The 18018-nt window shown below is 41.9% G+C and overlaps 1 protein-coding gene across 1 annotated transcript in view; it reads left to right on the plus strand.

Annotated features, from left to right (window-relative positions):
* Positions 1-17547, plus strand: part of LOC128662523 (rab-like protein 2A) — a gene marked incomplete in the record, with an annotated part of 306732 nt that extends 289185 nt beyond the window's left edge. Inside the window, 2 exon segments of the mRNA XM_053716303.1 lie at positions 16864-16947; positions 17054-17547. Coding sequence (XP_053572278.1) covers positions 16864-16947; positions 17054-17116 — 147 coding nt within the window.
* Between the last annotated feature and the right edge of the window lie 471 nt (positions 17548-18018).

Below are 18018 nucleotides of genomic sequence, written 5' to 3' on the forward strand. Positions count from 1 at the left end.
TACCAATATATCTGATGTTATTGCCCTTTTTTGTATTACTTTTTTATGTATTACTGTTTTGATTCAGAGCTTCAGACTGGCGGCGGAGGGGTTAATGCTTCCCGCCATAGGTCAGTTTGGCTCGAACTCGATGGCTCAGTTGTGTGTCTTGGAGCGTGCTATCCCTATATGCTGTATATCGCTTTTGCCTTGTATTAGCGAAATAGCTGTTTTTATTTTTTATTACAGGGATATATTAGTGGCTGTTATGTGTGATATTCTCTCTTATTTATGCAACGGCTCAGTCCTCTGCTCTATCTAGCAGGGATTCCCAATTATTTACCACCATATGCTGGTGGTTACTGGTAGTTACATGTTATGTCTGCTGTGCATATTTAAATGTCAGTTTTTAGGGATCATCAGCAATTTCATGGTTTATCCCTATCTTTCTACAGTATAAGTATATGCTGGATAGTATTATAAGCATTGTGTCTGCATATTCTTTTTTAGTACACATTACCTGTATGTTTTGGGATTATTTCCATTTTAATGGTTTACCCCTATTTTTCGACATTAAAATATACTGGATATTGTTATAGGCATCATGTCTGCTTATCTTATCTTTTGTCTGCTGTGAATATTAAATGTATGTTTTTAGAGATTAGTAACACTTACGTTATCCCTTTTTTTTGCAGTAATAATATATACTGGATATTGTTATAAGCATTATGTCTGCTTATCTTATCTTTTGTCTGCTGTGCATATTAAACATTTGTTTTTAGGCATTATTAACATTTAATCGGTTTATCCCTATCCTTCTATCTATTCTATATATCTATTGGGTACCTATAAAGCGCAAACTAATCACCCATGAGGGTCTCAAGGCGCTAAGGGTAGGGGGAGGAGGGAAAGGATGGGATGGGCATTCAGTCGAAGAGCCAGGTTTTGAGGTTCTTTCTGAACTTTGTAAGGGAGGTGGATTGTCTGAGGTGCAGTGGGAGGATGTTCCATGTCTTTGCTGCCATGTGGGAGAAGGATCTTCTGCCCACTGTGGATTTGCTGATGCGGGGGGTGACTGCAAGTGCTTGGTCGGCCGATCGGAGTTGTCTGGCGGGGTGTATAAATTTACGCTGTGGTTGAGGTATTTGGGTCCGATGTTGTGTAGGGCCTTGAACGCGTGGGTAAGGAGCTTGAAGGTGATTTTCTCTCTTGTTGATGGGGAGCCAGTGAAGGTTCCTTAGGTGTTCGATGATGTGGCATTGGAGAGGGATGTCAAGGATGAGTCTGGCTGAGGCGTTCTGGATACGTTGGAGTCTCTTTTGGAGTTTGATGGTGGAACCGGCATAGAGTGCATTGCCTGTAGTATAACCGGCTGCTGACAAGGGCGTGGGTGACTGTTTTCTTGGTTTCGGTAGGGATCCACTTGAAGATTTTTCGTAGCAGGTGGAGAATGTGGAAGCATGTTGAGGTGATGGCATTGATTTGTTGGTCCATGGAGAGTGAGGAGTCCAGGATGAAGCCTAGATTTCGTGCATGGTCGGTTGGGGTTGGAGGGTGACCGAGGGCTGTGGGCCACCAGGAGTCATCCCATGCGGATTTATTGGGTCCAAGGAGGAGGACTCCGGTTGTCCTTCATCCAGGCAGCGACTGCTGTCAGGCCTTTGTGGACGTTCTTTTTGGCAGTGGTGGGATCTCGGGTGAGTGAGATGATTAACTGGGTGTCATCGGCGTAGGAGACAATGTTGAGGTTGTGGCATCGGACGATGGCAGCAAGAGGGGCCATGTAGATGTTGAAGAGGGTGGGGCTCAGCGAAGAGCCTTGCGGTACACCGCAGTTGACTGGTGTGGGTTTGGAGGAGAAAGACGGGAGTCTGACTTTCTGCGTCCTGCCCGTGAGGAAGGAAGTGATCCATTCCAGGGCTTTGCTGTGAATTGCGGCGTCGTGTAGGCAGGTGTGGAGGGTGTTGTGGTCAACAGTGTCGAAAGCTGCTGAGAGGTCTAGGAGGATGAGGGCAGCGGTTTCTCCTCGGTCAAGCATGGTGCGGATGTAGTCTGTGGCGGCGAGGAGGGTGGTCTCGGTGCTGTGATTGCTTCTGAAACCGGATTGGGAGTGGTCCATGGTGTGGTTGGCCTCAATGTGGTCAATAAGTTGCAAGTTGATGGACTTCTCTATGACTTTAGCCGGTAAGGGGAGTAGATAGATGGGGCGGTAGTTATTCGGGTCTCTGGGGTCTGCTGATGGTTTCTTTAGCAGGGGTTTCAGTTCCTGGAGGGCCGGGGTGTACCAGCTGGCTTTGTTGGTGGTTTAGCGGCCAGATGGTTTTTTGAGGGGGACACAGGGTGTTGGAGCAGTCTGTAATCCAGCGGTGGAGGTTGCGGGCGGAGGAGTTGGCGTCTGTGGAGGTTGGTGGGGAGGATTTGTTTAGGGTGCGGTGTAGTTAGGCTTGGGTGGTGATGTTCCAGTTTCTGCGGGGCGGGTGCAACTGTCGGAGGTGGGTGGTGGGTTTGTTGAAGGAGAAGTGTATGCAGTGGTGGTCAGTCCAAAGGAATTCGGTGATGTGATTTACTGAGATGTGGTTGCCTGAGGAGGAGATCGGGTCGAGGGTGTGGCCGGCTGTGTGGGTTGGGTAGTTTACGAGTTGTTTCAGTCCGATAGTTCCTAGGTTTACCAGGAGGGTGGAGGTGTTGTGATCGTTGGGGTTGTCAAGATGGAAGTTGAGGTCACCGAGGGGGATGTAGTCCATTGAGTTGAGGGCATGGGGTGCGATGTGGTCGGTGATAGAGTCGTAAAAGGCGGGACGAGGTCCGGGAGGTCTGTAGATGATGGTGCCGCTGGGGGGTGGTGTTGGGGTTGACCTGGATCTTGAAGTGTAGGTGTTCTAGGCCTGGTGAGTGGTCGTCGGAGCTGGTTGTGACTTGGATGGTGTGTTTGTGGATGATGGCAATGCCTCCTCCAGGTCGGTTGCTGCGGTCTTTTTGGCAGATCTTGTAGCCGTCGGGTATTGCAGTGGCGATGTCTGGCGCTGATGTGGGGTTTAGCCAGGTATGGGGAGGTGGAGTCTAGCAGGTTCCAGATTTCGAGGGCGTGCTTGTGGATGGAGTGGGTGTTGAGGAGGATGCAGTTGAGGTAATTGCGGCTGTTTTTGGGTGGGTTAGTTGGTTGTGTTGTGGTCCGGAGGGAGGGGTAAGGGCAGTTGCGGCAGGTGAAAGGTCCGAAGGTGTTGGTCAGGGATGCGTGGTGGCAGGCAGATAATCTACCGGTGTTGAGCGCGTGGAGGGTGCTGGTGTCGTAGTGGCGGCAGTGATCCCCATTAAATACAGCAGGAAGGTGGGCGGGCTGGTTAGCTGGGTAAGGGGGTATGTGTGAAATAATAACAGAGCAAACAAAATACAGAAAGATACAGCACAAATACATAGGGATAAAGGAGAGAGAACTTACTTTAGTGGTGCAGCGATCACCATTAAATACAGCAGGAAGGTGGGCGGGCTGGGTAGGGGGTAGGTGTGAAATAATAACAGAGCAAACAAAATACAGAAAGATACAGCACAAATACATAGGGAGAGAGGTAGTAGAGGTACATGCTTAATATTTTTATAAGCATTATGTCTGATTATCTTATCCTTTGCTGCTATTCATATTAAATGTATGTTTGAACGGTTTATTATCTTTTACATGTTTTGTCCCTCTCCTCCAGTAAAAGAAACATTTTACTGAAATTGTTATAAGCATTATGTCTGCTTATCTTATTTTTCTTCTACTGTACTTTTTAATGTGTGTTGTTGATTTTTAGCATTTACATGTTTTATCCCTATCTTTTTATAGTAGAAGTATATCTGGATTTTCTTCTATTGTACCTATTAAAAGGATTTTTAGCGGGGGGCGGAGCCTATGCTTGGAGTGGCAGAACGTGTTTCAGAGAAGCTCCTGCTTATATTTATAAACATTGCTTTCTACTTTCATCCAAGAAGAGATATTTACCAAGGATTGTTTTGCTGGGAAGCTAAGACTGTCTACCTAGTATATCAAAAGTCCAGGAGCGGACTACGGACACCCTGACCTATGTTCTCCAAGTGAGCTGCGTACATTTTTTGTGCAACCAGTGCACAGCGCGGCTAAGGCTGCCGGTTACATTCTCCCCCCAGACCTCTGGGTCACTACGTACACAGATACGCTTCGTACATAGATACGACTGTTACTACAAGCCCTTGGGCTACACTTATAATCTATCAGGGCTACTATACCTGGTCCTATTATATAAATATGGAGGATACCTACCAGGAAAGTATTACCCTGAGAGCCATGCTGCCTCTAACCATGGAGATAAGGAACGCTACCTTACTGAATAGCCTACTACATATGCTGGATAGCTGCCAATGCAGTCTTTTGGGGGAGCTACGGGAGGCTTTCGCTTCATCCCGGACCACGCTACGGGAACATGAGATCTCAGAAGATTGCAGCCAAAGTGCAGGCGACACGCCGCAGAGACCGGGGGAGATAACACTTAATGTGACAGGCGGTGCTTTTGAGATGCGCCATAAATTTGGAGATCAGACCACCGAACTTACCTCTACACCCGTGTTGACCGATAGAGGTTCACTACCCGGACCGGCTTCCATATGTGGGATCGGCGTGTCAGCTGGACGTGTATCCCTTTTGTGGAGCTCTAGTCAGGACATATCGCAGCCTCATAAAAACTTGCCAATTTATAAAAAAGTGGTCGCCAAGGACTGGCATACTTTCCCTGAGTCACAGTGTCCAGATACTGATAGTGGAAATCTGGTGAGAGCAGCGATATACACCATAGACCCCAAGTTTCTGAGTCTTGGCACAGCCTCACATATATTTTATGACATTGCTAGAGGGGTTCACTTGCCTTGGCCCTCCGGTATCGGATAAGTAATGAGCTGACGGCAGTTCCTAGGTGTATGCAGAGCCATGCTGGCTGGGACATTCCTTCATTAATTTTTTTTTTCATTTTTTTTTTTCTTCATTTGTTTTATCTGGGTTACTGTTTTGTGTGCCGTTTTTTACTTTAACCCATCTGGTTTTATGAACATACATTAAAATTAATACTCCATTTGTCCCTTTAATGGTTAACAAATTGTCTCTTTACATCGACCAAAATGGATGTTACTGATTCATATTAGATATATATTACTAGTCTTGCACTCTTATTCTAATGCAGGCTAGAGCTGTTTCTTATGTTAAACGTTGATGGTTCCAAATCCCAATTGTTAACCTTTCCTTCTCTAGTTTGTTACTGAACTCCGGTTTTAATAGCAATATGCAACTTTCAAGTATGATTTACTCTGTTTATGTGTATATAAAGAAATAGTGCAGATTTATACAATACAACAAAGGTTTCTCCTTATATAACTATACTGCAACCAACTCTAGTCCTAGCCTTGGTATAGTTCAACTATAGTATACATTTATTTTTAGGTGCTGTAGATATAAGTACTACTGTTTACTATATTTTATGTTTATTTCATATGTTATACAGCTTGTGTTACGCAAGGGAGCTACACTTACTACTCTAGGCTTTGGGGTGTGGGGCCCGTGCCCCTGGGCCAGGGTTCCAACGTTGAATGTTCTTGTACAGCTTTTATTGACGCTCATTGAAGACTGTTATGTATATATATTCAGAGTTAAATAACACAGTTATCTTCTAGCGGTATCCTATATGCAAAGCCTCTTATATTTTTGGTAAATGAGTCTCTTTACATGGTAGTGTCCCATATATAGCCGTCACTAGAATTTATAGTCCATTTCTTACCAAGACGTGGTTTAATGTTTTACATGACCAAATCCATACACTCAGCATCATTTTGTTAGAATTTAACTTGGATCTCTATATAGTGGTCATTCCCACTATGGCCTCTATTAGTTTGCTCCCCCCCCCCACGGCTAATATGGCTTACTGGTTAAGCTTAGGGGCACGGACCCCATACGAATCCCCTATATAGTCATGTTTTATTAGCTTCAAGCACCCAAAAGGTCCATATGGGACCTTATATTCATGTACACCTCCTTATATTTGCTATAATAGATGCGTTAATGGTCCGAAAGAGACCCTACTTTTGGTTGGGAGGCAAGAAACTGAGGATTACCACTAGATAATATTCCTATATTTATTTTAGTTGTATCAAGTAGATGCCGCTTGGATAGCTGGTAACATTGCTGTACTAATCATATTTATCCTGTCCACATATTTGTGCCTTCTCGCTCAAATGTCTCTTCCATGCTAAGGAATATATTCTATGTATATTTTGTATTGTTTGATTTTTCATAGTGGATTGTCTGTATGTATATTCTAATCCTCAATAAAAATATTTAAAAAAAAAAAAAAAAGGATTTTTAGCATTTAAATATTTTATCCCTCTCTGTCTTCAGTAGAGGTATATACTTAATATCGTTATAAGCACTATTCCTGCTTATCTTATCTTTTTCCTTCTGTACATTTTAATGTGTGCCTTTAGAGATGTTAGCATTTGCTGTTTTATCCCTCTTTTCTCTTGTTAAGTGTATCCAGTCCACGGATCATACATTACTTGTGGGATATTCTCCTTCCCAACAGGAAGTTGCAAGAGGATCACCCACAGCAGAGCTGCTATATAGCTCCTCCCCTCACTGCCATATCCAGTCATTCTCTTGCAACTCTCAACTAAGATGGAGGTCGTAAGAGGACTGTGGTGTTTTATACTTAGTTTATTTCTTCAATCAAAAGTTTGTTATTTTTAAATGGTACCAGAGTGTACTGTTTATCTCAGGCAGTATTTAGAAGAAGAATCTGCCTGCGTTTTCTATGATCTTAGCAGAAGTAACTAAGATCCTTTGCTGTTCTCACATATTCTGAGGAGTGAGGTAACTTCAGAGGGGGAATACCGTGCAGGTTTTCCTGCAATAAGGTATGTGCAGTTAAAATATTTTTCTAGGGATGGAATTTGCTAGAAAATGCTGCTGATACCGAAGTAATGTAAGTAAAGCCTTAAATGCAGTGATAGCAACTGGTATCAGGCTTATTAATAGAGATACATACTTTTATAAAAGTGTATTTTAAAACGTTTGCTGGCATGTTTAATCGTTTTTTACATATGTTTGGTGATAAAACTTATTGGGGCCTAGTTTTTTCCACATGGCTGGCTTGAAGTTTGCCTAGAAACAGTTCCCTGAGGCTTCCCACTGTTGTAATATGAGTGGGAGGGGCCTATCCAGCTTCTTCCTGCATGATCCAGGACTTCTCTGAAGGGCTCAAAAGGCTTCAAAAGTCGTATTGAGGGAGGTAAAAAGGGACAGTAGAGCTGTGGCAGTTGTGACTGTTTAAAAAACGTTTTTGTCATTTGTTATTCCGTTTTTGGTATTAAGGGGTTAATCATCCATTTGCAAGTGGGTGCAATGCTCTGCTAACTTATTACATACACTGTAAAAATTTCGTTAGTGTAACTGCATTTTTTCACTGTTATTTCAAAATTTGGGAAAATTTGTGTTTCTTAAAGGCGCAGTAACGTTTTTTATATTGCTTGTAAACTTGTTTTAAAGTGTTTTCCAAGCTTCCTAGTCTCATTGCTAGTCTGTTTAAACATGTCTGACACAGAGGAACCTACTTGTTCATTATGTTTGAAAGCCATGGTGGAGCCCCATAGGAGAATGTGTACTAAATGTATTGATTTCACCTTAAACAGTAAAGATCAGTCTTTATCTATAAAATAATTATCACCAGAGGGTTCTGTCGAGGGGGAAGTTATGCCGACTAACTCTCCCCACGTGTCAGACCCTTCGCCTCCCGCTCAGGTGACGCACGCTAATATGGCGCCAATTACATCAGGGACGCCCATAGCGATTACCTTGCAGGACATGGCTGCAATCATGAATAATACCCTGTCAGAGGTATTATCTAGATTGCCTGAATTAAGAGGCAAGCGCGATAGCTCTGGGGTTAGGAGAGATACAGAGCGCGCAAATGCTGTTAGAGCCATGTCTGATACTGCGTCACAGTATGCAGAACATGAGGACGGAGAGCTTCAGTCTGTGGGTGACATCTCTGACTCGGGGAAACCTGATTCAGAGATTTCTAATTTTAATTTTAAGCTTGAGAACCTCCGTGTATTGCTTGGGGAGGTATTAGCTGCTCTGAATGACTGTAACACAGTTGCAATTCCAGAGAAATTGTGTAGGCTGGATAGATACTATGCGGTGCCGGTGTGTACTGACGTTTTTCCTATACCTAAAAGGCTTACAGAAATTATTAGCAAGGAGTGGGATAGACCCGGTGTGCCCTTTTCCCCACCTCCTATATTTAGAAAAATGTTTCCAATAGACGCCACTACACGGGACTTATGGCAGACGGTCCCTAAGTTGGAGGGAGCAGTTTCTACTTTAGCAAAGCGTACCACTATCCCGGTTGAGGACAGTTGTGCTTTTTCAGATCCAATGGATAAAAAATTGGAGGGTTACCTTAAGAAAATGTTTATTCAACAAGGTTTTATTTTACAGCCCCTTGCATGCATTGCGCCTGTCACTGCTGCGGCGGCATTCTGGTTTGAGGCCCTGGAAGAGGCCATCCAGACAGCTCCATTGAATGAAATTATTGACAAGCTTAGAACGCTTAAGCTAGCTAACTCATTTGTTTCTGATGCCATTGTTCATTTGACTAAACTAACGGCTAAGAATTCCGGATTCGCCATCCAGGCACGTAGGGCGCTATGGCTTAAATCCTGATCAGCTGACGTGACTTCAAAGTCTAAATTACTCAACATTCCTTTCAAGGGGCAGACCTTATTCGGGCCTGGCTTGAAGGAAATTATTGCTGACATTACTGGAGGCAAGGGTCATACCCTTCCTCAGGACAGGGCCAAATCAAAGGCCAAACAGCCTAATTTTCGTGCCTTTCGAAATTTCAAGGCAGGAGCAGCATCAACTTCCTCCGCTTCAAAACAAGAGGGAACTGTTGCTCATTCCAGACAGGCCTGGAAACCTAACCAGTCCTGGAACAAGGGCAAGCAGGCCAGGAAGCCTGCTGCTGCCCCCAAGACAGCATGAAGGAATGGCCCCCTATCCGGAAACAGATCTAGTGGGGGGCAGACTTTCTCTCTTCGCCCAGGCGTGGGCAAGAGATGTTCAGGATCCCTGGGCGTTGGAGATCATATCTCAGGGATATCTTCTGGACTTCAAAGCTTCTCCTCCACAAGGGAGATTTTATCTTCCAAGGTTATCATCAAACCAGATAAAGAAAGAGGCATTCCTAAGCTGTGTGCAAGACCTCCTAGTAATGGGAGTGATCCATCCAGTTCCATGGACGGAACAAGGACAGGGATTTTATTCAAATCTGTTTGTGGTTCCCAAGAAAGAGGGAACCTTCAGACCAATCTTGGATCTAAAGATCTTAAACAAATTCCTCAGAGTTCCATCATTCAAAATGGAAACTATTCGGACCATCCTACCCATGATCCAAGAGGGTCAGTACATGACCACAGTGGACTTAAAGGATGCCTACCTTCACATACCGATTCACAAAGATCATCATCGGTTCCTAAGGTTTGCCTTTCTAGACAGGCATTACCAATTTGTAGCTCTTCCCTTCGGGTTGGCCACTGCCCCAAGAATTTTTACAAAGGTTCTGGGCTCACTTCGGGCGGTTCTAAGACTGCGAGGCATAGCGGTGGCTCCGTATCTAGACGACATCCTGATACAGGCGTCAAGCTTTCAAATTGCCAAATCTCATACAGAGATAGTTCTGGCATTTCTGAGGTCGCATGGGTGGAAAGTGAACGTGGAAAAGAGTTCTCTATCACCACTCACAAGAGTCTCCTTCCTAGGGACTCTTATAGATTCTGTAGAGATGAAAATTTACCTGACGGAGTCCAGGTTATCAAAACTTCTAAATGCTTCCCGTGTCCTTCATTCCATTCCACGCTCGTCAGTGGCTCAGTGCATGGAAGTAATCGGCTTAATGGTAGCGGCAATGGACATAGTGCCATTTGCGCGCCTGCATCTCAGACCTCTGCAATTATGCATGCTAAGTCAGTGGAATGGGGATTACTCAGATTTGTCCCCTCTACTAAATCTGGATCAAGAGACCAGAGATTCTCTTCTCTGGTGGCTTTCTCGGGTCCATCTGTCCAAGGGTATGACCTTTCGCAGGCCAGATTGGACGATTGTAACAACAGATGCCAGCCTTCTAGGTTGGGGCGCAGTCTGGAACTCCCTGAAGGCTCAGGGATCGTGGACTCAGGAGGAGAAACTCCTCCCAATAAATATTCTGGAGTTAAGAGCAATATTCAATGCTCTTCTAGCTTGGCCTCAGTTAGCAACACTGAGGTTCATCAGATTTCAGTCGGACAACATCACGACTGTGGCTTACATCAACCATCAAGGGGGAACCAGGAGTTCCCTAGCGATGTTAGAAGTCTCAAAGATAATTCGCTGGGCACAATCTCACTCTTGCCACCTGTCAGCGATCCACATCCCAGGCGTAGAGAACTAGGAGGCGGATTTTCTAAGTCGTCAGACTTTTCATCCGTGGGAGTGGGAACTCCATCCGGAGGTGTTTGCTCAACTGGTCCATCGTTGGGGCAAACCAGAACTGGATCTCATGGCGTCTCGCCAGAACGCCAAGCTTCCTTGTTACGGATCCAGGTCCAGGGACCCGAGAGCAACGCTGATAGATGCTCTAGCAGCTCCTTGGTTCTTCAACCTGGCCTATGTGTTTCCACCGTTTCCTCTGCTCCCTCGACTGATTGCCAAAATCAAACAGGAGAGTGCATCTGTGATTCTGATAGCGCCTGCGTGGCCACGCAGGACCTGGTATGCAGACCTAGTGGACATGTCATCTCTTCCACCATGGACTCTGCCTCTGAGGCAGGACCTTCTAATACAAGGTCCTTTCAATCATCCAAATCTACTTTCTCTGAGACTGACTGCATGGAGATTGAACGCTTGATTCTATCAAGGCGTGGCTTCTCCGAGTCAATCATTGATACCTTAATACAGGCTCGGAAGCCTGTCACCAGGAAAATCTACCATAAGATATGGCGTAAATATCTTTATTGGTGTGAATCCAAGAGTTACTCATGGAGTAAGGTTAGGATTCCTAGGATATTGTCCTTTCTCCAAGAGGGTTTGGACAAAGGCTTATCAGCTAGTTCTTTAAAAGGACAGATCTCTGCTCTGTCTATTCTTTTGCACAAGCGTCTGGCAGAAGTTCCAGACGTCCAGGCATTTTGTCAGGCTTTGGTTAGGATTAAGCCTGTGTTTAAAACTGTTGCTCCCCCGTGGAGCTTAAACTTGGTTCTTAAAGTTTTTCAGGGAGTTCCATTTGAACCCCTTCATTCCATTGATATTAAACTTTTATCTTGGAAAGTTCTGTTTTTGATGGCTATTTCCTCGGCTCGAAGAGTCTCTGAGTTATCTGCCTTACATTGATATTCTCCTTATCTGATTTTTCATTCAGACAAAGTAGTTCTGCGTACCAAACCTGGGTTTTTACCTAAGGTGGTTTCTAACAGGAATATCAATCAAGAGATTGTTGTTCCATCATTGTGTCCTAATCCTTTTTCAAAGAAGGAACGTCTTTTGCATAATCTGGACGTAGTACGTGCCTTGAAGTTTTACTTACAGGCTACTAAAGATTTTCGTCAAACATCTGCCATATTTGTCGTTTACTCTGGACAGAGGAGAGGTCAAAAAGCTTCGGCAACCTCTCTCTCCTTTTGGCTTCGGAGCATAATACGCTTAGCCTATGAGACTGCTGGACAGCAGCCCCCTGAAAGGATTACAGCTCATTCTACTAGAGCTGTGGCTTCCACCTGGGCCTTTAAAAATGAGGCCTCTGTTGAACAGATTTGCAAGGCTGCAACTTGGTCTTCGCTTCACACCTTTTCAAAATTTTACAAATTTGACACTTTTGCTTCTTTGGAGGCTGTTTTTGGGAGAAAGGTTCTACAGGCAGTGGTTCCTTCCGTTTAAGTTCCTGCCTTGTCCCTTCCATCATCCGTGTACTTTAGCTTTGGTATTGGTATCCCACAAGTAATGGATGATCCGTGGACTGGATACACTTAACAAGAGAATTTATGCTTACCTGATAAATTTATTTCTCTTGTAGTGTATCCAGTCCATGGCCCGCCCTGTCCTTTTAAGGCAGGTCTAAATTTTAATTAAACTACAGTCACCACTGCACCCTATGGTTTCTCCTTTCTCGTCTTGTTTCGGTCGAATGACTGGATATGGCAGTGAGGGGAGGAGCTATATAGCAGCTCTGCTGTGGGTGATCCTCTTGCAACTTCCTGTTGGGAAGGAGAATATCCCACAAGTAATGGATGATCCGTGGACTGGATACACTTCAAGAGAAATAAATTTATCAGGTAAGCATAAATTATGTTTTTTGCAAAGGAGACTTATCCTGGATATTGTTATAAGCATTATGTCTGCTTATCCTGTTTTTTCCCCTATTCATGCTAAATATGGTTTTCAGGATTTAAGCATTTTACATGTTTTATCCCTTCTTTTCTACCGTAGAAAATGTATTTATCAGATCCTTTTTTCCCCTATGGGGATCTACTGATTTCTTATTGCTGGGAAATATTACATATTTTCCTCTCTGGGGATATTCTATATTTTAGTCAGTAGTTTACATTATTCTGCTAATATTCTTTGCTGACAACAAGTAGTCATGGTGATTACAGCAACCTGCCTATTTTGTTTTAGTTGCTGAGGTTTGCTTGTGTGGTTTTTATTTAAAACGCTTCTCTTCTATTGCTATTATTTAGATTTTTTATCTTCTTTGAGTCTACCTGGTAGTCCAGCGGTAATCCTCTGCTGCATTATTCTTCTACCCTGGGTTCAATAATTTTTTAGGAATTATCTGTGATGAAGAAATCAGGGGTATGTGCTATTCTAGTAGCTGTAATTCTCCATGATTTGTCGCATGGCTTTTCTTAGGTCTACTTGACTTAGGTAACAGTTTGCCTCCCTGAAATTGGGGACCAATCGGACCTCTCTGAGGATTTTATATTAGACTGACGAGAGACTCCCTGTCTTGATGGCTCACTCAGGACCATCTGTTCAAGGCACATGCTTCTTGAGACCTTCCTGGTAGAGTGTTACTACAGATGCCAGCCTTCTGGCTCTTGAGCAGTTTGGGGTCCATTAAGAGCTCAGGGAATCTGGACTCAGACAGAGTCTGCCCTTCCTTTACTTATATAAAGTTGAGAGCAATATTCAATGCCCTGATAGCCTGGCCCCAACTGAGTTCATCCAGTTTATCCGTTTTCAATCGGACATCATCTCTTTAGTGGCTTATATCAACCTTTAGAGAGGAAAATGGAGTTCCTTAGCGATGGAAGTGACTCACATCCTTAGGTGGGTGGAGTCTCATAACTGCCACTTTTCTGCTACTCTCATCCCATGTGTGGACAACTGGGAGCTGGATTCCTGAGCAGGCAGACGTTTCTCCCAAGGGAATGGGCTCTTCATCCGGAGGTATTCTCAATGATAATCTTCAGGTGGGGGGTTCCGGGGAAGGTTCTAATGGTTTTTCGTCTAAACCCCGGTCTTACCTTACACTGATCCAGATCAAGAGATCCGCAAGCAGTTCTGCTGGATTCTCTAGCAGTTCCAGGGGATTTTGATCTAATTTTCCTTTTTCCTCATCTTGTCCTCCTTCCTCGGGTGATAGCCTCTATCTGGCGCAGGCTTCGATGATTCTACATCCTTATCTAGATTCTCTGAAACTGCCTGCATGGAGATTGATCAGGTTTGGCGGACATTCCTTAACTGTGTGACCTCAGGTTTTCCTTGGCGTAAAGTGAGGGTTCCCTGTATTTTGTTGTTTCTCCCGGAGGGTCTGGAGAAAGGGTTGGTCAGTCAATTTTCTGAAAGGTCAGATTTTCTGCCCTTTCTGTTCTTTTGCATAATTGTTTGGCTGTCTTTCCTTATATTCGGTTCTTTGTTCAGGCTCTGGTCAGAATCAGGCCTGTGTTCAAACCTGTTGCTCTTCCTTGGAGCCTTACTTTTGTTCTTCATGTTTTGCATCAGGCCCTGTTTGGGCCTATGCATTCTGTGGATAATACATTGTTGTCTTGGAAAGTTTTGTTTTTGCTAGTTATTTCTTCTGCTCGTACTGTCTCAGACCTTTCAGCTCTTTAGTGTGATTCCCCTTATCTTATTTTTCATGCGGATAAGGCGGTCCTTTGTTCCAGATTGGGATTTCTTCCTCAAGTGGTTTCGGGCCTCAATATCAATCAGGAAATTGTTGTTCATTTTTTGTGTCCTAATCCTTCATCTCTGAAGGATCGTCTGTTTCATGACCTGGATGTAGTTTGTGCTTTAATCTTTCTCTAGGCTTCTAAGGTTTTTCGTCTCTTTTCTGCCCTTTTGTAGTATTTGCAGATGGTAAGGGCCATTAGGCCACGTCAACTTCTCTTTCCTTTTTGATTGAGGAGTATCTTTTGGTTGGCCTATGAGACAGTTGGTCAACAGCCTCCTGAGAGAATTATGGCTCTTTCAACCTGAGCTTTTTCTTCATGGGCCTTTATAAACGTGGGTTCTGTGGAGCAATTTAGCAAGGAGGCCACTTGGTCCTCATTACATACAGTTTCTATATTTTACAAATTTGATATTTTTTGCCTTAGCTGAGGCTTCTTTTGGAGTAAGATTCTTCAAGCGGGGTGCCCTCAGTTTAGGTATGACTGTCTTGTTTCTCCCTCTCTTTCCATTTTGTGTTCTCTAGCTTGGATATTGGTTCCCACTAGTAATTAGAATGGATCTGTGGACTCTCCATGCCATTAGAAAGAAAACAAAATGTATGCTTACCTGATAAATTCTTTTCTTTCCTGGCATGGAGAGTCCACTACCCGCCCTTGTCAAATTCAAGACAGCCTTTTATCTTCTAAACTTCAGGCACCTCTGTACCCCCGGTGTTCCTTTTCTCTTTCTGTATATCCTCGACTGTATGACTGGGGATTATGGGAAGTGGGAGAGATACTTAAAGCTTTGCTAGGGTGTTCTTTGCCTTCTCCTGGTTGCCAGGAGTTGAATTCCCACTAGTACTTAGAATGAATTTGTGGACTCTCCATGCCAGGAAAGAAAATAATTTATCAGGTTAGCATAAATTTTGTTTTAACACTGTATGATATTACTATATAAGTATATACGACTGTATGATATTACTATATAAGTATATAACACTGTATGATATTACAATATAAGTATATAACTGTATGATATTACTATATAAGTATATAACACTGTATGATATTACTATATAAGTATATAACACTGTATGATATCACTATATAAGTATATAACACTGTATGATATTACTATATAAGTATATAACACTGTATGATATTACTATATAAGTATATAACTGTATGATATTACTATATAAGTATATAACACTGTATGATATTACTATATAAGTATATAACTGTATGATATCACTATATAAGTATATAACTGTATGATATCACTATATAAGTATATAACTGTATGATATTACTATATAAGTATATAACACTGTATGATATTACTATATAAGTTATAATACTGTATGATATTACTATATAAGTATATAACTTATGATATTACTATATAAGTATATAACACTGTATGATATTACTATATAAGTATATAAGACTGTATGATATTACTATATAAGTATATAACACTGTATGATATTACTATATAAGTATATAAGACTGTATGATATTACTATATAAGTATATAACACTGTATGATATTACTATATAAGTATATAACACTGTATGATATTACTATATAAGTATATAACTGTATGATATTACTATATAAGTATATAACACTGTATGATATTACTATATAAGTATATAACACTGTATGATATTACTATATAAGTATATAACACTGTATGATATTACTATATAAGTTATAAGACTGTATGATATTACTATATAAGTATATACGACTGTATGATATTACTATATAAGTATATAACACTGTATGATATTACAATATAAGTATATGACACTGTATGATATTACTATATAAGTATATAACACTGTATGATATTACTATATAAGTATATGTGCAAGTCTCTTCACTATTGAGTAGGCTCTATGTGTAATTCTCTTCACCCTTGAGTAGGCTCTATGTGTAATTCTCTTCACCCTTGTGTAAGGTCTATGTGTAATTATCTTCACCCTTGAGTAGGCTTTATGTGTAATTCTCTTTACCCTTGTGTAGGCTCTATGTGTAATTCTCTTCACCCTTGAGTAGGCTTTATGTGTAATTCTCTTTACCCTTGTGTAGGCTCTATGTGTAATTCTCTTTACCCTTGTGTAGGCTCTATGTGTAATTATCTTCACCCTTGAGTAGGCTTTATGTGTAATTCTCTTTACCCTTGTGTAGGCTCTATGTGTAATTCTCTTTACCCTTGTGTAGGCTCTATGTGTAATTCTCTTTACCCTTGTGTAGGCTCTATGTGTAATTATCTTCACTCTTGTGTAGGCTCTATGTGTAATTATCTTTACCCTTGTGTAGGCTCTATGTGTAATTATCTTTACCCTTGTGTAGGCTCTATGTGTAATTATCTTTACCCTTGTGTAGGCTCTATGTGTAATTCTCTTTACCCTTGTGTAGGCTCTATGTGTAATTATCTTCACCCTTGAGTAGGCTTTGTGTGTAATTCTCTTCACCCTTGTGTAGGCTCTATGTGTAATTATCTTCACCCTTGAGTAGGCTTTATGTGTAATTCTCTTTACCCTTGTGTAGGCTCTATGTGTAATTCTCTTTACCCTTGTGTAGGCTCTATGTGTAATTATCCTCACCCTTGAGTAGGCTATTTGTGTATGTGTTTGTGTTCACCTTTTGACCCATGTGTGAGTCACACTCTCCCATTGTCTCCTTAGCTCTTCACTGATGCCATCAAACTGGCTGTGTCATACAAGCAGAATTCTCAGGATTTCATGGATGAGGTGATGCGGGAGTTGGAGGTGCGTGTTCTGCCATTGTGGTTTTCTCTATTTACAATGACACACACATCATAACACGCATAATATCTCCCTGTGTCATTATGTACCTTGTTCTCTGTCACTGCAGAACTTTGAGTTGAAGAAGGAAGAGCCAGAAGACGCTTCTGATAATGAGGAATTGTTGGACTGAGCATACTCAGAGAGACGCAGTATCTCAAGAAGCTCTCCCTGCTCATGTGCTTAGACCTGTTCCCCTAATGCCCAAATGTGGTGTAGGACTTCATGATCAGTAGCCTGTTACTTACACTCTGGGGAAAATGTTGTTCCCAAAACCTGCTGGGATCTGGAATTGGTTGCAGAATTTATTGTGGCTTCTCATCTTGGTCAAGAGCAGAACCAGACTCCTGGGCCTATCAGCAGCAGTAATTGTCTATTTGTTCACCATATTGACTGACCTGGATATACTGAATGTATGAACATTGTAGTCGCACTAAACCAGCTCTAGCTCATTCTGAGGTTGGCAAGCAGGTTCATTAGTGTTGCTGCTATATTTTTTGTAGGTGATTATATTAATAATGTTTTCTTTTAAAAATAAATTATAAAAAAAATATTTGTAACAAATCTAGAGCTGGAACAAATCAAAGATTGTGTTGGAAGATAAATAGCATTCTAAGGTTTTAAAGTGTGTGTGTGTATATATATATATATATATATATATATATATATATATATATATATATATATATATATATATATATGTGTGTATGTATATATATATATATGTGTGTGTGTGTGTGTATATGTGTCTATATATATATATATATATATATATATATATATATATATATATATATATATATATATATTCATCAAAGCAAATGCACTCTCAGGTCTTTTAGTAAAGAAAATTCACAAATTTATTGGAACGTTTTCGGGGAGAACTTCCCCTTCACCAGCATGATAACATATTGACAAATTCACACTAATATACAAACTTAATAGCAAAATACAAACACCTGTGTATACACTCAGAAAAGCGCCAAACTGCCGTGTTGGAACACAAGCTATGCGTTCCAAAGAAATCCCAACCGG

This window comes from Bombina bombina, chromosome 6, assembly GCF_027579735.1.
Source record: "Bombina bombina isolate aBomBom1 chromosome 6, aBomBom1.pri, whole genome shotgun sequence".
Taxonomy (NCBI): Eukaryota; Metazoa; Chordata; class Amphibia; order Anura; family Bombinatoridae; genus Bombina; species Bombina bombina.